At 43.3% G+C, this 20,940-nt stretch overlaps 1 protein-coding gene across 1 annotated transcript in view; it reads right to left on the reverse strand.

Annotated features, from left to right (window-relative positions):
* Nucleotides 1-20,940, reverse strand: part of ERN1 (endoplasmic reticulum to nucleus signaling 1) — a 95,341-nt gene that overhangs the window by 47,123 nt on the left and 27,278 nt on the right. Inside the window, exons 2-4 of the mRNA XM_011997128.1 lie at nt 12,216-12,246; nt 9,138-9,293; nt 7,522-7,642 (exon numbers count right to left, since the gene is read on the reverse strand). Coding sequence (XP_011852518.1) covers nt 7,522-7,642; nt 9,138-9,293; nt 12,216-12,246 — 308 coding nt within the window. The remainder of the gene's footprint in view (nt 1-7,521; nt 7,643-9,137; nt 9,294-12,215; nt 12,247-20,940) is intronic.

Consider the following 20,940-nt stretch of genomic DNA (forward strand, 5'->3'; position numbering starts at 1 on the left):
TGTTTAAAAGTAAAATACAAAAAAAGAAAGAACCAACACATTATCAAGATGCTCAAAAGCAGAAACAGGTTTCTCTCACAGTCCCTCTCATAAAACTTAATTTTCAATCCTTCACAAGAATGGAGAGGAAACAAACACTTTTCTTATATTTAAGCAGTGAGGTAGAAAGGTAGATGATGCATATTGTAAGCCTAGAAAAGTCCTTGAGAGAAAACAGATTAGATCTGTTAACAAAACATCATCACTTTCCACAATTTCCCCTTCTTATGTTTCCATTGCACTTCTGAGGACGGATCTCCAACCCTTCCAGAGTCACACACACACTGCCTAAAGCGCAGGACAGAAAAACCAACCACCAAAAGCCATGCAAAACTCAAGATTAGAAACCACAACCGGAAACTGTCATGACTATGATACAAGCAACAAATGATTCATCCTGAGAAGAAGTCAAGTCCCATCTGTTTCTCAGGACTCCCGAAAGACGTCCAGGCAGAAGAGTTCTGGGACCCAAGACAGCATCAAGTGCCTCGGACATTTACTGAGCATCCTGGCTGCCCAAAGCCCCAGCAAGGAGGTAGAAATCCACTAGGAAGCAAATGAGAACAAAAATTTACAACACAAGCCAGAAGTGCCACAACAGAGGGTGCAGAAAAGCACCTCCAGAACCCAGACAAAAAAGTGGCTCACCCTGCTTGAGAAGCCAGGGAGGCAATCTGGGAAGGGGTCTTCACAGATGAACAGGAGCTTGTCTAACATTGCAGGCTGCTGGGGGAAAGAGAGCATGAGCAAAGGCCAGAGGTCTCCAAGGCCTGGTAAGGAGTTACATGGCTGCAAGAAGGGCACTTGCTGGGCAAGGGAGGGAGCCCAGGGAGTTGGGGCAGGGGGCGGTGAGAGACCATGAACGGCCTCACACATGCACTAAGGAGCTTAGACTTGACCCTGTGGAGCAGCACTTCTCAAACTAGCAGGGGTGAAGGGCCAGCTGTTGAAATGGTCAACCCATCACGGATGATGCTCACGCTCCCTATTTGTCCTTTCCTCATCATTCACAGGCAACATACCACACACACTGGCACAGGCGCAATGCCACCACTATAGACAACACCAAGAGCATTTCAGCAGGCAGGGTACAGCTAGGTCCAATTGGTCTTTTTGGAGGGTACATCTGAGGGCAGTATGATGAGTGAACGAGAGGGCTAAGGTGGGGAAGGGGCATGGATGGTGGTCAGGAAGCTGTTGCATTCACCTAGGAAATGAATGCCAAGAGCCTGGCTAAGGCACCAGCAATGGGGCCAGATAGGAGGAGTCAGGTTTGCAGGGTCCTTCCCAGTCTACATGACAGGGCTTGGTGACCACTGGGCATCAAGGGGGAAGTAGCACAGCATCATTCTATTTTCTCTAGTTTCTAGACTGCTTGGTCGTGATTCTGTCGGCACAGGGAGGAACTGTGGCAAGAGGCACAGGTTTAGAAAGAGACACTCATGTGAGAATCAAATTGTCTTCAAATTTCAAATAACTTTGTTCTGACTCTTCCCTCCAAAGAAATCTCCAGTATTATGTCCTGTTTTGTTCACCTGCTGTATACTCAGAACCTAGAGTAGTATCTGGATAGCTTTATCATTTATCCAAATGTCCACTCAAGGGACATCTCAGGAGTCTGGGCCCAGCTGGCTAGGAGAGGAGTCATACTGCATATTTAGCAGATTTTTATGATTATTAAAGAATGGTTCTAATTTGACCCAGCCCTTCATGCCTACTATTATTGGAAAGGAGACAGAAGATAACGGAGCATGGTTACTAAAGAATAACCTGTAATTTGATGGGGATTTGAGTGTTAAAAATCAGCATTAACTAGTATTTCAAGGTAAGCTCAAGAAGCCCTACACCAGCCCCGGAAATACTAAAGAAAGTCCTCTCAGCTCCATCAGGCCAAAGCAAGCTAATCTAAAACAAAACGTGATGGCAACATTCTCAGTTTGCATTTGGTCTAAAAGTACACAGATGAAATGTATTCAACTATATTCACTGGTGAGGTTTTAGAGAAAGACAGACTACAGTTACAAAATCACTGCTTAGAAGGATGGCCCCTAAAGCAAAACGTCACAACCCAAATGAGTTCCAGAAAATAAAACGCATTTTCTCTGTTAGGTATAATTTGCCACTATGGTGTAAGAAATCTCCATTTCTGGGAACCACAACACATTTGACTGAGGAACAAAAGCACCTGCCAAACCAACACAGAAAGAAAAAAAAAAAAATGCCCAGTTTGTTGGCTCCTGAAAAAAGTAAACAGCCGAATGAAGTCGCAGGCCTCTATTCTGAAGAACTCCAGCGTAGTAAGTTAAAGGTACGTGTTTGCATCAGCAAGTTTATTCCATTCAACTCTGAATCCCTCCTTGAGACTCAGACCCAGGCTAGTATCCTCTCTTGTGTGGACTAGTGCAATACACCCCTGCCTGGTCTCCCAGCTTCTTCCTGGCCCCATCTGTTCAGTTTCAACACAGTACTTGTTGATCTTGTAAAGTGGAGGCCATGTGCCTTACTCGGCTCAGACTACTGTAACAAAATATCATAGACTAGGGGGCTTGAACAACAGACATTTATTTCTTATGGTTCTGGAAGCTGGAAGCCTGAGATTGGTTTCTGGCGAGGGCTCTCTTCTTGGCTTGCAGACAGCCACATTCTCACCATGTCCTGACATGGTGGAGAGAGAATGAACAAGCTCTGGTCTCTCCCTTCTCATAAGGACACTCATCCATCCTAAGGGCCCCACCTTCATGATTATCTCCCAAAGGCCCCATCTCCAAGTACCATCACACCGAGGGCTAGGGCTTCAGCTTATGAATGGCAGTGGAAGGATGACACAAATATTCAGTCCAGAACAACAGGGCATGTCACTCCTTGCCTCAGGTTCCTCCAATGGCGGAGAAAAAGCCAATGTCCTCATTCCAGCCGCTAGGCCCTACACCAGTGGTATCCATAGGGAGGGCACAGCTCCCTAGGGAACGCTTGGGAAATCGACGAAGGTATTTTCTGGTGGTCACAGAGACTAGGGGACTTTACAGGCACTAACTGTGGGGGACCAGGGATGCTAGTGGTCCTGCACAACCAAGGATTGCCCTGCATCTGCACGCCACTCTAATGTCCTGCCAGACATTCTCACGGGTCACAACCCTTTACTAATTATCTGAGCCTACAGTCTGTTTTACACAGAAGCACAAATGTACTTTTTCATAATATACTGAATTTTCTCCGAATGTAACTACTGTGTAAGGCAGGTAAGGCTATACTTCCTTTGTTTGAAACACTACCAAGAACAGTTCACCATCTTGGAAATCCAGTTGCCATGGCTATGGTGGTAAACTGTCCTGCCCTTGTCTCCATCTGCATCAACAGGCACAGCATTTGCTCATGGGGGGAGTGTCAGTGTGTGCCTGAGCAATTACATGTTACATCTATGTGATTAAAAATTACTTTCCTATTATTTGTTTTAGATTACCTGTTCGGTAATATGTTTATTTCTTTTTGAAACTGTGTATATGTAGTTTACTGACTGTACATTTTGTTTTAGTAAGCATCTTTATAGTAAATATTAAGTAAAGGAAGTGCTGGGTCCCTCCTGCCCTGTATGGCTGGCCCATCTCTCTCTGAGTTGATCTCCTTCCGCTACATCAACTCTGTGCTCCTCCTCTACCATGCCAGGGATACTCCTACCCTTTTTTTTAAGGACACTCTGCCTTTGACCCACTATGCCTGCTGTCTACAAGACTCCCTTGCCTCCTTGAGCTCTTGTTCAAATGACACCTCCTCAGTGGTGCCCTCCCTGTTTAAAACTGCAGACTCCCACCCCAACCTGGCACTGCCCATTCCATGTTCCCACTTCATTTTTTCTCCAAACCTCTCGTCACTACTAAGTAACTGATTTCCTGTTTTCCCACTAGAATGAAAGCTCTATGATAAAAGGTTTTTGTGTGTTTTGCTCACTTGCTGTATCCTCAGGACTTAGAGTAGCATCTGGATACCTTTATCATTTATCTATATTTAACAATTTAGAAAGATGTTGAAATCTTTAGTTATAACCACAAGATTAAAATTAAACTGAAAACTCAGGGTATCTACACATTACTATCTTTAATCTTTGTATAGAAATATAAGTTAAGGCCACTGGTATCCAGGGCTGAACTAAAACAAGCCAGTTTATTCTTAGAAAAACAGACTTAGATCATCATGAATACTACTGGAAATTATTAGGCTGGGCACGGTGGCTCACATCTGTAATCCCAGCACTTTGGGAGGCAGATCACTTGAGGCCAGGAGTTTGAGTCCACCCTGACCAACATGGTGAAACTCTGTCTCTACTGAAAATACAAAAATTAGCCAAGCATAGTGGCGCATGCCTGTAATCCCAGCTAGTCAGGAGGTGGAGGCACGAGAATCACTCAACCTGAGAGGCAAAGCTTAGTGAGCCAAGATCACACGACTGCACTCCAGCCTGGGCAACAGAGGGAAACTCTGTCTCAAAAAAAAAAAGAAAATAAATTATTAGACTTTAATTGGATTTCTCTAATTCTTCCTTTAAGTGTCTTGTAACTCCTCCTCCCTAATCAGTCACTGGATTCTACTGATTCTATTTCTGGCTTGCCTCTCACCCTTCCCATCCCTCCCCGCTTTCCAGGTCTGCTTCCTGTCTCTAGTCATCCCACACACAGCTGCTGGATTCATCGCAAAGCGAGCACCTGTTGAGTCACTCACCTGTTCAATCACATTAACAGCTCCCAATTTCCTGTTCAGTCAGATACAAATGCCTAAGTGCTCCCCTAAGGCTCAAGGTCCCCTTGTAACCCTCCCTCCCTCTACCTGGAGACGTTGCTAAGCTCCTGCTAAACGGGGCCAGCTTCTGCACCCTAGACCTGCTGCCTCCTTTGCTCTTCTCAAGGCCTCACTCCCGACTGAACTCAATTCATCCACCAGGGCTTACCTCCGACACCCCACTTCATAGAGCCTCCTGTCCTCCAAATGGATGTGGGCTCACAGCACATTACTGGTCCCTCTCATGAGTGGTTACAGGACTCGGCTGTGTTGTAGTCCTGTGTTCTTGTATTTTCACCAAGGGTTTGGACCATGGGGTTCTTGAGGATAAGGTCTGTCTTTTTCATTTTGGTGTCCTATAAAACAGGGGTCCCCAATCCCCGGGCCATGGACCCATACTGGTCTGTGGACGGGTCTGTGACCTGTTAGGAACCGGGCCACACAGCAAGAGGTGAGCAGTGGGTGAGCAAGCAAAGCTTCATCTGTATTTAAAGCTGCTCCTCGTCACTGGCATTACTGCCTAAGCTCCACCTCCCTGTCAGATCATTGGTGGCGTTAGATTTTCATAGGAGTGTGAACCCTATTGTGTACTACGCATGCAAGCAATCTGTGTGGCATGTTTCTTATGAGAATCTAATGCCTGATGATCTGTCACTGTTTCCCATCATGCCCAGATGGGACCGTCTAGTTGCAGGAAAACAAGCTCAGGGCTCCTACTGATTCTACATTATGGTGAGTTGTATAATTATTTCGTTCTACATTACAATGCAGTAATAACAACAGAAATAAAATGCGCAATAAATGTAATGCACTTGAGTCATCCCCAAACATTCCCTGCCCCCGCTCCCCCAGTCCATGGAAAAACTGTCTTCCACGAAACTGGTCCTTGGTGTGAAAAAGGTTGGGGACTGCTGCAATACAGTATCTTTCACATTCCAGGTTCTCTAAATACACATTCAATTGAGTTAAAAAGAGTCAAATTCAGGCGGGCGCGGTGGCTCACGCCTGTAATCCCAGCACTTTGGGAGGCTGAGGCGGGCGGATCACAAGGTCAGGAGATCGAGACCATCCTGGCTAACGCGGTGAAACCCCTTCTCTACTAAAAATACAAAAAAATTAGCCGGGCCTGGTGGCGGGCGCCTGTAGTCCCCACTACTCCGGAGGCTGAGGCAGGAGAACGGCGTGAACCCGGGAGGCGGAACTTGCAGTGAGCTGAGATCGTGCCACTGCACTCCAGGCTGGGCAACAGCACAAGACTCCAACTCAAAAAAAAAAAAAAAAGAGTCAAATTCTTTCAGCTCTAAGTTAGAGGAGAAAACAGGTTAACTCTTATGTTTGACTAAGCAACAGGACACAGTTTTGTTGGATATAGATGACGTTACTTGCAGAAACGAAGACTCGGAAAAAAACAACTTCAAGCATTATGTGCAGGGCAAAACAAAGCAGAATGAAGTGGCTCAGGGTGAAGATGCTCTGCCTGGGAACAATGAAACTGAAAAACATGCCCTAACATTCCATAGCCAAAGTGTTTCTCTCAATTCTTGTGTGATTTGCTGATTTTCATCTTTGGACAAAATAGGAAATCCTGAAGTTTCAAGGACTCTGTTTCATTTAAAAAACATTAAAAGGCTTACATGTGATGGAGATACAGTACAGATGACGTCCTTGGAAGCTGTCATAAAACACTCTACAGTCTTCCCGTGGCCACACGCTCCTGAGAGAGCTCGTCTTTGGGCTGCTTTAAGTCCCTGCTGATCCAAGCAGGGCCCATGTAGGTGGGGCAGGATGGCCTGTGGTAACCCAGCTGCCATCATCTATGGACGGTAACGAGGTTTGTTGCTGAATTCACAAGACAATGTGTGACCTTCTGACATATGCCAATATTTTTCCATCTAGCATACTGTTTTGGAACACTTTATTAAGGAAGGAAAAACATTGGCTGTGCTCATGAAAGTAATGAGTCACAGAGTAGTGACGAAAGAGAATGATGCTGTTCAAACCCGAACCTCAGGCCAAATGAGATTTATTACTAGACAGATTAAATAATATAGGTGACTCTGAAAGTCCCAAATCCTGGGATTTGCATGGCTTTATCTGGAAAAATTACTTTGGAAATCAAATACAATTTCCCAGCTATAGGACTTGACTCTGCTAGTTACCATCAGTAAGATCAGATCATAACATGGACGCATGGTATGTTAAGTAAGAAACAAGCTCAGTCTTTATTCCCTTCACCATAACAACCCAATAAAATGGTTAACTTGGATGAATGTCAAATCTTACAGCCCTCTATTATTTCAGCCTCTATAAAAACAAATGAGTAATTTGAGGTGTTGAGAAGATACCTTCTTGTAATTATGATTACAAGATTCTAATCATGAGAACAAATTTAGTGCAGCATGTCTTCATAAAGACCAACCAGCCAGAGCTATTAATAGAAAAGCCTAGAGCCATTTTAACATGAAGTCTAAACAGAAGCAAAAAAGAAAAGAAGATAAAACGTGCTTCTTTAACTGATGCACTTAGTGGATAACCACAGCAAAGCTATGAACATCCTTTGAGCAGAACACCTTTTCCTCTCTTGATCCCATTCTTCTTTATTTCTTATTTATTTTATTAGATAATGAGTAATGTTTTCTCTTTCTCCGAATATGCTTCTGTGGAACAAGCTAAGCAAATGTCCATGGCGCCCAAGGACCAAATCCAAATTACCTTCTTTTAAAGTCCATTTGATTGAGCCTGTCCTCTTGCTGACAGCATGTAAACTTCCATCCAGCGTTGACACAAACAACAAGGTTTCAGGAAGCGTCACCGTGCTGGTACTTCCAAAAATCTGCAAGGAGATGTAGAAGAATCTTCATGTTGATATGATTCTTCACCTTGGGCATGTACAATCACAGAACCCCCACCCCCAAGGTTATCCTGCTAAAACCCTCCATTTTACAGATGAAGAAATGGAAGGTGGAGAGCCTAAATTCCCACTCACTCAGGACTAGAACCCAGGTCACCTCATTCTAAGCAGTGATCCTGCCTGCAGACAGGCAGCCTCATGACCTCACATGACAAGGACAAGAATTCTGAAATAATCCATGGGCAGCCTCCGCTGAAATAAAGGGGCAAAGTATGCTCAGCTTTCTGACTTCCTTCTCTTGGGTCTATTCTATTCTCTAAAACCTGATCATCTCATAAGACGTTATGATAAAAAAGAATGCCAACACCCATGCATACACACACTATGAAATTTTAAAAAGCAAAGAATTAGGGGGAAATGCTTAAAGCGAAATAGGAAAAACAGCTTTCATTATACAAAGAATTTATAAAATAAAACACCAAGATTCCAATAAAGACATGTTATAAAAGTAAACGAATAAAAAGCATAACGCCAAAGTGGTCCTCACTTAGAATAAAAATAAAATTTAAATTAAAATGTAACTTTTTTCTCAGCAAACTTAAAACAAAACAAAAAACATTTGAAAGGAAATAGCCAAAGGCTGTGAAATTTCTCATCCATCGCTAGTAGCACTGAAAATTACTAGGATCATCTTTCTGGAAAATATAAAAGTGCTCATAGTTTTTGATTCTGTAATTCCACTTCTATACTCTAAGGAAATAACTCCAGAGACTGAAAAAGTTCTGCGCACAATGATACTTATGACATCCCATTTATAAACACAAAAACTGGAAAGAACCAAATTTCCAATAATATCTAAACGGCTAAGATAAATGAAGACATATGCTCAGTGAAATAATTATCACTAAAATAACACTTGGAAAAATCTACAATATAGAAAAATGCTGATATACATTATCAAGTAAATATAGAATCCAAGATTTGATATCCACTGTGGTTACAATTATACTGGACAGTTTTTTTTTTGGCCTGCCTGTCCTCTGGCTTTGCTAGGAATTATACCCTCATTCCACAGGGTTTCCATGGGAGCAGGTGTGTGCACACATGTACACACATGGACACATTTGCAGGTGACAGCTGGTAAAGTTTCCTGGATAAGATTTCCCTTTTGAGGTAGGGGTCCCTTCAGCAACCCCACCCTTGTAATGAGCTTTTCTCTCCCTTTGTCACTATACTATCCTGCAAATTAGCTTTTCCCCCGGGGTCTTCAATTGAAAAAAACACAGGCCAATGCAACTTGCCTATACTGCAACAGTTTGAATTCTGGCACAAATGCTATTTTTGAAACACAGAAGTATGGAGCATTAAATGTAAAAGGATTGGGGTTATTTGTGCATGGGAGCCTGTTCCCAGAAGGCCCGGCTACTCTCAGTAAGAGCCAGGATGCCTAACTAATCCTTCAAAGGGACGGCCCCACAGGCTCTCTCCGGGGCAGCCTGAGGTGGCAGGACAAATACTCCGGGATCCCGTATTCCTTTTCCATGGTGGAGACCCACCAGCGGAGGGAGTGAAACGGCTGCCAGAACTTTGCACAAGCTACCTCTTCGCTTTGCCCAGGGCCAGGGCCCACTCCCTGGAATGGGAGACAGGACAGCCAGCAAGCTGTGTTGCCAACTACCGAGTCTACTTTGTGCAAAGTCTCAAGTCTGAGGAAGAAGAGTGCTTTTAATTCTACCTTTGGAACTAGGAAATTAATCTCAGAGTATGAATCGGCTAGGAAAACGGAAGCCTCAAGGGTGGTATCTGCCCTAGCCAGGGATGCAAAGGTCACTGTTTGGGAGTGGTTAGAATTATTTCAGCCCAGAGGGTCCAGATGGTGACAAGCCACCTGAACCAAAGGTACCTGGGCCTGGAGAACTGTGGCCCTATGACAAGGTCACCGGGAGTTCATGAGTAAACTGGCTAAGTGAATTGGGGCTGTCTGCCACTGAGGAGGGGGAATGAGTGTGCAGCTTGGTGTGGGATGGCTGGATTATGTTAGGTGTGCCAGTCTGGAGGATGAATAAGTGAGAGGGCAAATTATGCATACCTGGGGCCAAGAAGTGGAAATCCCTGCTGAGCCCTCCTCCGGCCAAGAAGTAGAAATCCCTGCTGAGCCCTCGTCCACCCCTCAAAGTTCCCACAGGAATAACCACTCTGTACAACAGGTCTTGTTGGGGCCACACAAAAAATGAGTTAAACTCTGGGTGGCTAAAATGGAAATAAGGCTGGGCATGGTGTCTCACCCCTGTAATCCCAACATTTTGGGAGGTCAAGGCAGGCAGATCACCTGAGACCAGGAGTTCGAGACTAGCCTGGCCAGCATGGTGAAAACCCATCTCTACTAAACACATAAAAATTAGCCAGGCGTGGCGGCATGTGCCTGTAGTCCCAGCTATTCAGAAGGCTGAGGTAGGAGAATTGCTTGAACCTGGGAGGTGGAGTTTGCAGGGAGATTACACTGAGCCGAGGCTGCGCCACTGCACTCTAACCTGGGTGACAGAGTGAGACTCTGTCTCAAAGAATAAATAAATAAATAAATAAATAAATAAATAAATAAATAAGAATAAAGTGGGAATAAGACTTGAGAGAGCTCTGTGAATGTGTTTTCTGCCACATGGAAAAAGCTGAATGAGAAAGACACATAAACAGAAAGCAGCCTGAGAAGAAACATGGCTGAAAAGACTGGGAGAGTCCACCCTGGTTTCCACAGCTCCTCAGGCCTCGCTAAGTTCTTGCCCTTGTGCTCAGAGACACTTCAGTCCTTACAATAAATTCCCCTCTTTGCTTAAGCCTGTTGGAATTAGGTTTCTGTCACTTGCAACCCAAAGAGTCCCCACCACACACCCAATGACGAAATATGCAGATAGAAAAAGGGAAAAAAAGGGCCAGGCCTGTAATCCCAGCACTGTGGGAGGCCAAGGCAGGCAGATCACTTGAGGTCAGAGGTTCGAGACTAGCCTGGCCAACATGGTGAAACTTCGTCTCTACTAAAAATACAAAAATTAGCCAGGCGTGGTGGCGGGTGCCTATAATCCTAGTTACCCGAGAGGCTGAGGCAGAAGAATCACTTGAACCCAGGAGGTGGAGGTTGCAGTGAGCCTAGATCACGCCACTGTACTCCAGCCTGGGGGATACAGTGAGGCTCTGTCTCCAAAAAAAAAAAAAGAGAGAGAGAGAGAAAGGGAAAACAACACTGCAAAATTAGAGCAATATTTCTTCTCTCATTTTTTAAACTTCCAATAATATGATTTGCTAATCTGTAGTGAATTTTTCACAAAGTAGAAAGAAGACGGACAAGCTAGCAGGTAGCAGAGAAGCTTGAATTTAAAGCAGCTTCGGCAAGCGCCTTAGTTCCATGTGAAGCACTTTCCACCTCAGGACAGTAGGCAACTCAACCACCTTTGATCATTAATCTCCACCAAACAAGGGATCAGAGTTTCGAAACACAGGGGTCTCCCAATAAGATTGTATGCATCCAAGAATAAGAAGAGTTTGCTGTTATTAAAGCCAACAGTACAACCATAATGAACTAAATGCCCCAAGTATATTAATACTTATCACAGTATTAATATTTAAAAGGGTTAATATTTACTAAAAGATATCAGTGCTCCTTTGCTACTAGTGGGAGCACTAGTGGAAACAAAAGCCACCTGCCTTGTCTGAGCATCTTGGAAGCCATTGGAAGAGCAACTGTCTGCGGTTGGTTCACGGATCAAAATAAAACACTAATCACGGCCGGGAGTGGTAGTTCATGCCTGTAATCTCAGCACTTTGGGAGGCCAAGGCGGGCAGATCACCTGAGGTCAGGAGTTTGAGACCAGCCTGGTCAACATGGTGAAACCCTGTCTGTACTAAAAAAAATACTAAAACATTAGCCAGGCCTGGTGGCAGCTGCCTGTAATCCCAGCTACTTGGGAGGCTGAGGCAGGAGAATTGCCTGAACCCGGGAGGCGGAGGTTGCAGTGAGCTAAGATCACGCCATTGCACTCCAGTCTGGGTGACAGAGCAAGACTCTGTCTCAAAAACAAAAACAACAACAACACTAATCACATGACTAATTTAGTCTTGGAAAAATCTCACAAATACAAGGTTTAGAAAGAAGCTGAATTTGGTAACTGAGAATTCCGTCAATCACAATGTCTACAGAAATGTCACAAACTATTACAACTGGCAGGCTGCTCTCTTCTTAAGGCTCTCAATGGTACCAAATCAAAACTCCTGGGAGCCACTTGGAACAGTGTTATTCTCTCATAAGGCAACTAAAAATTACAAATTTTCTGGCTTTTTGCCCTCTGGCATTTTTAAAAGCATAAACATGCCTGAGTTCAAATGTAGTTGCTATAGCTAACATGAATTAAACATGTTTCCAGATGCCTTGTGTGATACTGAGCACAGCTGAGAACTATTTGTACCTGAACAATGAAAAACGCTGCTTCACAAAGATGAACTTGCGCCTTGTTTTTGCCCAGCCATTTCAGTCCTCAGTGCTCACTTTTCTCTACAAGCAACATACCCTATGGCACACGCACTGGTTTCCAGAGAGCCTGAAAATGGAAAGAAAATGTCGAGTCTGCAGATCTGTGTCAAGTTAACAACTATTTGGAATTTGATTCAGTTTTAAAACTAGTAGTTGGGAGGTTAAAAAAAAAAAAGTGGAATATACACTCCTGGCTTTGATGGTGACTTGTAGAAAGTAACCAATAGTAACTGTGGAGGGTGGGAAGGGTAATGGCAGGCATTTAGTCTATCCTAAAACTAAACATCCATTAGCTAATTGGTCCTCACAGACATCAGACTCTGTCAAGCATGTGTCACTTAGCAGGCTTCAGTGGTATAAGGGTCCTCACTGCAGCCGTACCCAGCTAAGAGTGTAACAAGAGTCTCCCTCCCATGAAAGCCAACACAAGACCAGCACTAGATCCTGATGTTCAATGTTCTGATTATAAAGCAATGTTATGGCTGGACGTGGTGACTCACGCCTGTAATCCCAGCACTCGGAGAGGCCGAGCTGGGCGGATCACTTGAGGTCAGGAGTTTGAGACCAGCCTGGCCAACATGATGAAACCCTGTCTCTACTAAAAATACAAAAATTAGCTGGGCGTGGTGGCGGATGCCTGTAATCCCAGCTACTCGGGAGGCTGAGGCAGGAGAATCGCTTGAACCCAGGAGGCCGCAGTGAGACAAGATCACGCCACTGCACTCCAGGCTGGGTGACAGAGTTAGACTCATCTCCAAAAAAAAAAGCAATGTTACACAAAATCCAGCAGCTTCCCCATTCATAAAATCCACCACTCACTCTGCATTTACTACAAGATGTAGAAGTGGCTATCAACTGCTTATGCAGAGATGATTGAAAGGCACATCACCAACAATTTAATCATTCCCTAATATTGTGAATTCAGCTGTTAATGCTCTTGCATTAATTAACTACTTACATATATTTCAGGTAAGAAAAAAATATTTTCTTAAATGCCTTCTGAAATAACTTCATTTAGAAAAAGTCTTCAGTAAAGAGAATTATGGACACGGGGCACATAGGTGTTCAAACAGCACAAAAACAAATGAAATGGCCTCTAACAAAAAACCCGCCAGTTTCTAAACCAGCATTTGGGACTGACTGGTCAGGCAGGGAGGCAAGCTCATCAGTGGCTGGAGAACAACCAGCAAAAAACCCACAGCTTCCTGGACATGGTGGCTCATACCTGTAATTCCAATACTTTGGGAGGCCCAGGCAGGAGGATTGCTTGAGCCCAGGAGTTTCAGGCCAGTCTGTGCAATATAGGGAGACCCCATCTTGACAAAAAAAAAAAAAAATTAATTTGCTAGGTGTGGTGGTTTGTGTATGCAGTTCCAGCTACTCAGGAGGCCAAGGAGGGAAGACTGCTTGAGCCTAGGAGGCAAAGGTTGCAGTGAGCCAAGACAGTGCTACTGCACTCTAACCTGAGCAACAGAGCCAGACCCTGTCTCAAAACAAACAAACAAACAAACAAAAAACACCAGGGCTTGATTTCAGCAGCCTTATCACCGAAGTTTTGGCTTGTTTCCACTTACCACTGCACTGTCGCCCCCTGCAATGATAAGTACAGCATGGAAGACCCTGCAAGCTCCTCTGAGGTTCAGAACATATGAAAGCCGAATGTTCCTTATCAGGGGTTTCAGAAATGCTGCTTTTGCCAAAGAAATGCAGCTTGTCAATTTCAGACATACATTTCAAGAACTGATTCCCAGGTTAACTGACAACCTGATAACAAGGGTCAGGGCTAGGCGTGGTGGCTCATGCCTGTAATCCCAGCACTTTGGGAGGCCCAGGCAGGTGGATCACCTGAGGTCAGGAGTTCAAGACCAGCCTGGCCAACATAGTGAAACCCTATCTCTACTAAAAATACAAAAATTAGCTAGGCGTGGTGGTGCACATCTGTAATCCCACACAACCAGGAAACCGAGTCAGGAGAATCGCTTGAATCTAGGAGGCAGAGGATGCAGTGAGCCAAGATCACGCCACTGCGCTCCAGCCTGGGTGACAGAGAGAGACTCTGTCTCAAAAAAAAAAAGGAGTCAGAAATAAGATCATTAAAATGGCATAGACTTTTCACCTCTAAGTCAGTGGGAGGATACAGTGTCATGCACACATGTTCCATACCCACAGTTTTCCAGTGATCTACACTTAACGAGGTTTAAAATCTCTGTTTCATTTACAAAACTGGAGCATCTTACCCCTGCAAAAAAAAAAAAAAAAAGGCGTGTACACACAAACACACACACACAGACACAGAAAACTTACGATTGTGAACTAGAGAATCACACACTTCTCAGATGGCATGTAAATGGATCAAGTCCAACCCAACTGTACATCCCTGTCTCTTTTTTCTTCTTTTTTCTGAGACAAGATCTTGCTTTGTCACCCAGGTAGGAGCACAGTTGAGCGATCAGAGCTCACTGCAGCCTTGACCTCCTAGACTCAAGCAATCCTCTCCCCTCAGTCTTCCAAGTAGCTGGAATTACAGGTGTGTGACACCAGCCTGGCCAATTTTTAAATGTTTTGTAGAGATGAGAGTCTCACTACGTTGACCAGGCTAGTCCTGAACTCCTGACCTCATGCAATCCTCCCACCTCAGCCTTCTGAGTTGCTGAGATTACAGGCATAAGCTTAAAATAAAATAAAATAAAATAAAATAAAATAAAATAAAATAAATAGTTATCTGGTTGACTTACCTGATAATTAAAAAAAAAAAAAAAGACTTAAAATAAAAATCTTTTCTACAAATCTTCTCCCCATCCCACCTCCACTCCAACAGACCACAGAGTTTATACAATAATCTGGCTAATAACAAAAAAAAACTTTTTTAGGAATATCACACCAATCTCTAGAATTTGTTCAGAGGCTGGTTTTTTTCTGTGTGGTGTTTTTGTTTGTTTTGCTAATAGTCCTCTCTGTTCATTGGATTACTGTGATATTGCATAATCCCAACATTAGTTGTATTTATTTAAGGTTAAGAAAGCTGCCGGGCACAGTGGCTCACACCTGTAATCCCAGTACTTTGGGAGGCTGAGGTGGGCGTATCACCTGAGGTCAGGAGTTCAAGACCAGTCTGGCCAATGTGATGAAACCCTGTCTCTACTAAAAATACAAAAATTAGCTGGGCATGGTGGCAGGTGCCTGTAATCCCAGCTACTTGGGAGGCTGAGGCAGGAGAATCGCTTGAACCCGGGAGGTGAAGGTTGCAGTGAGCTGAGATTGCGCCACTGCACTCTAGTCCAGCCTGGGCGGCAAGAGCAAAACTCCATCTCAAAAAAAAAAAAGAAGAAAGAAAGAAAATCATTCCTCCAAACTAAAAATACTTACATAATTTGAGCAAGGACAATAGAATATCATACAATACCATGTGTTCCTCAGTTCTTGGAACCTGCAACCTGCCAACAACAGCCAGGCTGCCTTTTGCAGTGCAGGGTTCCTTGCCAGGACTCAAATCTACTGGATGGTTGGCACAGAGGTAAAACAATACATTGGCGTAAGTGTTCCTTTTAGTTGGCTAATGAATACACACTACAGTATTAAAGGTAAGACTTGAAACAGGTATGCAAGTGAGAGAAGGATTATATAACAAAGATTTTCAAGAAATTTTGTTTTACTGCCCAGTTAGGACATATGAAATCTTGAGAACAATTAAAAGTACATGTCGCTAAATGTAGAATAATGATTTCAAGTGGATTAGAATGTGCTAAGGAATTAGAGCTTATAATTATTAACCTTGGCAATCATGCTTGGAGGTGGGAAGGGCATCCTACACAGGGGAATGTGCCTATGCCAAAGTACCTATCAAAAAAGGCAAGATAAGGTTGCCTGCACACACATGTGGATGTGGTGAGGGGTGCTGTCTAGATGGATAAGAAAGTAGGGGCTAATAATGAGTAATGACAAATAGACTGGATTATTCTGCTGGCTATAACCGGCTGAAAGCCACAAGATGGATCAGCTGATTTTAAGAAATACCACTGAGACACTTTCTGGCATGCCATAACAGGACAGCAGTCCTACAGGGTTTCTTACACACACACACAAGCGCTCTCTCTCTCTCACTCAACCTGTGCAGTAACACCAATATAGCAGGAAGAAGTACCTCAAAATGGTATTCTACAACACAGACCCTTGAAAAGGAACTAAAGGATATTCAAAACAAGGACATCTGTGTCTACAATTCTTCTACTTGCAGCAATATTATCTATCTCAGACTATAAACTCAAAGCCTGGCCATTTGTGATTCTCTGCTTTATAAAGGCAGTCAGCAGAGTACCGCTTTCTAATACTATTTTATCACATGGTAGGAGACTGTCCCATCATGGCCAAAAAGACAAAAAGAAAATTCACCAAAGCAGTAGAACGCTGAAATCAGTGCCCAGTAGGTGCAAAGGCCCATAACATAAAGCTCTCTCAGTGATTAAAGCAAGCCCTCAGAGTAAAAGTCTCACAATGATCAGGAGGGGCTCAACTCTCAGCTCACAAAGGACTGACTATCTTTGAAGTTATGTTAAGTAAAGACCTAATTACGACAGATTAAAAAAAATTGTTTTGTTTTGTTTGTTTGAGACAGGGTCTTGCTCTGTCACCCAGGCTGGAGTGCAGCAGCACAAATCACAGCTCACTCCAGCCTCGACCTCCTGGGCTCAAGCGATTCTCCCTCCTCAGCCTCCCAAGTAGCTGGGACTACAGGCATGCACCACCATACCTGGCTTTTTATTTCATTCTTTTGTATGTTGCCCAGGCTGGTGTTGAACTCCTGGGCTCAAGCAATCTTCCTGCCTCACCTCCCAAAGTGCTGGGATTATAGACTTGAGCGGCCAGCCTACACAAAAGATTTTTATTCAAATCAAGCCCTGTTCCCTGACCCTCATCTCATTTACACATACAGCAGCAAAGTACTTATACCCAAATATGAAGATTTCTATACAGCCACCTGAACAGTGAGTAACAGAAATTTCACTACTTTTAGTCTCCTGTCTATGGAAGGACATTCAGAACAGAATTAAAACATCAGTCATAGACACAAACAAAAGTCTTACTGTTTTAAAGATTTCAGTCCACTACTAAGTCATTCCAAATTCTGTTATACTTCGTTTACCTGCGTGTAGGTCAGCAATAATCCATCAACCATACAGTTCCTTCTAACCAGTCTATCGGCTGTTATGTTTCCTGATATTAAGTCAATAAAGGCAACCATGACATTTGCTTTGGATGGGAGTCAAGTGTCTAGCTGGGATGCAGTAAAGGCCAAGGCCTAACTGAACGGCACTGTGTGGTTTCCAAACTAAGCAGCTGAGAGAGTTAAACTTTCAGTGTTTGTGGCAAGTCTGGCATATGGTGTAATTAACCACCACCCAAGACAGTTAGGACTCTTCTTCAGTTTAGGCTACTATCCTCCTTTAATAGATCTGATAAAAAAAAAATTACCTCATAAAGCCACGGTATTCCTGAATGCAAAGGTATGCTAATTTCACAATAGATGAATATAGTTCCCCCCACACTGGTTTTGGGGCCCTGGGCTGAGTGTCTGAGTTCAACCATTTGCAGTTCTGTTTATGTTCATAGTCGCTCTGCCATCCACTTATATTGCCATCATTGGAAGAAGAAATATATCTGGGCATGAAAGGTGCTACATGAAATCATTTTCCCTTCCATGGTCAGGAAAACAAGCCCTTTTTCTCAGGGTGGTATCAAATCCCTAAGGTCCCTGAGGATCCCTGGGGAGCTAAGCCAAATCCCACATTTTACAGACATGAAAACTGAAACCCCAGGTTACATGATCATTTAGTGGCTGAGCTTTAGAATGCAGGTGTCGCTACTCTATTTTGTTGTCTTTGCTAAAGGGAAACAGCAACAACCAAGAAACATATTGGGCTAATTTACTTTAGTGGAGAAACATCCTAAACAAACTAAACTAATACAGGCCCAACAGATTATAAATTTGTATGTGCACCATCAGCCTTACAAAACGTCAAATTTTATCCATTTGAGTATGTCTACTCATATGTAGTTAAACCTATTATTAAGAAGTCCCGGCCGGGCACAGTGGCTCACGCCTGTAATCCCAGCACTTTGGGAGGCAGACACGGGTGGATCACCTGAGATCAGGAGTTCGCGACCAGCCTGGTCAACGTGGTGAAACCCCGTGTCTACTAAAAATACAAAAAATTAGCTGGGCGTTGTAGCAGGCACCTGTAATCTCAATTACTTGGGAGGCTGAGGCAGAATAATTGCTTGAACCCAGGAGGCAGAGGTTGCAGTGAATCGAGATTGCGTCATTGCACTCCAGCCTGGGTGACAAGAGGGAAACTCCATCTCAAAAACAAAAAAAATCAAAAAAAAAGAAGTCCTCATGGAGAAACTTCAAGGGGGAAAAAAAAAAGAATTTAATTACATACCAAGTTTTTCAGTCCTGGTAATAGCAACTAATCTGAAACTATCAATTTTGCTCTTCACATTTAGGAATTTCTTGCAGGGGACAGTAGAGGAGTAGATAGGATAGTCAAGTAGAAAGTGGAAAAATACTCTAGTTAAATTAAAATTACCTACAAACAACTGTATTTATGACATAATTGCTACCCACACTGGCCAGATGTTGCCAAACTTTAGGCTAGAAGTACTATGAAATACGCCCCGAGTTGAGATATCTGGCTTGACTGACTTCTGCCAGCCAGGATTCCCACTGTTTGAAGTTGATTTGAGGATCACACACTTCTCTACTGGCCCAGGCCACCATACCACCTTCCTCTCTCCAATTAGCTGGATAATCCTTTAAGTCCATGCGGCTCTACACAACGCAGATCAACCAGTAGGGACTGTTTACTGCTTCTGGGATGTGTAATTTTGAGATGAAAAGGACCGAAGAGATTCCCTTACCCAACCCTCTCATTTCACAAGAAAGGAAATCAAGGCTCAGAGAGGTGAAGTGACTTGCCCAGGGCACCACAGACAGTTAACCATAGACACTGGACTGGAACCAAGGCCTCCGCCTCCCCGTCTAGTCCTTTTGCCCACTATGCCACACTGTAATTTCACTACTTTAAATCATGGTTCACTGAGAGCCAACGCCTAAATTACTTCAGGCCTGAAGCTCCCCCTTTGAATCCTGCTAGGGTAGATGAAGATCGGCACTCCACTTTGATATGAGGGTTGGATCTTTTGGATGAGACCAAAATGTAATTTTTAGAGTCTCTATAGAAACCCAATATACCAGCTGGCACTGCAAATTATACAGGGAGGGGTCCTTAAAAAATGTTCAGCATGAAAATTCCCGAGATCCCACTGTACATCTAAGTGGGTGGGAATAACACAAAAAAAAGTCAAAGGTCACAGCCTTAATCACCATAAAAAAAATTCCTACAATACACATTTACCCAAACCAGTCTTTTAAAAAAAGTTTGTTAATTTTTATTTTTCACATTGACATATAAAAATTATATATACTTATGGTGTACAACATGATGTTCTGATATATGTATACGTTGTGGAATGGCTACATCAAGCTAATTAACATATCCATTACCTCACATAGTTATCATGTTTTTGTGGTGAGAACATTTAAAATCTACTCTCTTAGCAATTTTCAAGTATATAATATGTTATTATTAACTATAGTCACTATGTTACATAATAGATCTCCTGAACAGCCTAGTTGTAATGGTTTTAAAAAATGTCCTTTGATGAAGACGATGATAATGTGGCCACTGCCAACTCCTGTGATGAAGCCAACATTCTTTTAATGTCAGTGCCAAAGAAACGCGCATTACTGATCAGCACAGCACAACTCCTTTGAACTGTAAGGCCCATTTTAATGACCAACCATAAACTGATGGGCCTCACACAGTAAGCTATGACTGCTTCACTTGGTAGAAATAAGATGCTCACACAAAAGAAAGCATATTCTGATAACTGACTTTTTCTTGTCAATATTATATCAGATTTCTGTAATTTCAGCATAGGTTTTCTATTTTCTAGGCTTCTCTGACAGGCGATCTTTATGCATCCTCACACGTTTAAAGAGAGATTGGAAAGCACAAGAAACTGCTGGGAAGACTGTGTTGGCACAACCAAACCTTCCAAGTTGAGGCTTGAAAACAGGACGCAGAAACAGGCGCAAAGCATGAGGAACCGGCTAAGAGCGAACAACGCTGCTTTCTGCTGCTTATCAAGTGGTCGGCAGGAAACAGAAGCAGGAAAAAATTACCAACGAGGAGACAGCAAACCTATGGGCTCAAAGAGGAGGACTTTCCAGATATCAAAGGAAGAACTCCCTCGTGAAAAGGGAAAAATGGCTGTCCCAGGCAGGAATGGGCAAGGGACCATGCTACAAAATATTTTTTAAAAGCTTGTTTTTATTTTTTACATTGACATATAAAATTTATATATACTTATGGTATACAACATGATGTTCTGATATATGTATACATTGTGGAATGGCTAATGGTCCTATCAATGTCCTATACATGTATACATTGTGGAATGTACAACGGTCCTATAAAGGACATTCTCTGCTGTCATTCTCAGTTTTCCCAGGAATCTCTCTTTCTGAAGTCATCACCCTGGTCAGCGTTCTGCCTAGCCTGGAAGTCATCCAGTCTTTTTTTTTTTTTTTTTTTTGAGACATTCTTGTTGCCCAAGCTGGAGTGCAATGGCGCGATCTCGGCTCACAGCAACTTCCACTTCCCGGGTTCAAGCGATTCTCCTGCCTCAGCCTCCCAAG

Source organism: Mandrillus leucophaeus, unplaced genomic scaffold, assembly GCF_000951045.1.
Source record: "Mandrillus leucophaeus isolate KB7577 unplaced genomic scaffold, Mleu.le_1.0 Scaffold530, whole genome shotgun sequence".
In the NCBI taxonomy this organism is placed as follows: Eukaryota; Metazoa; Chordata; class Mammalia; order Primates; family Cercopithecidae; genus Mandrillus; species Mandrillus leucophaeus.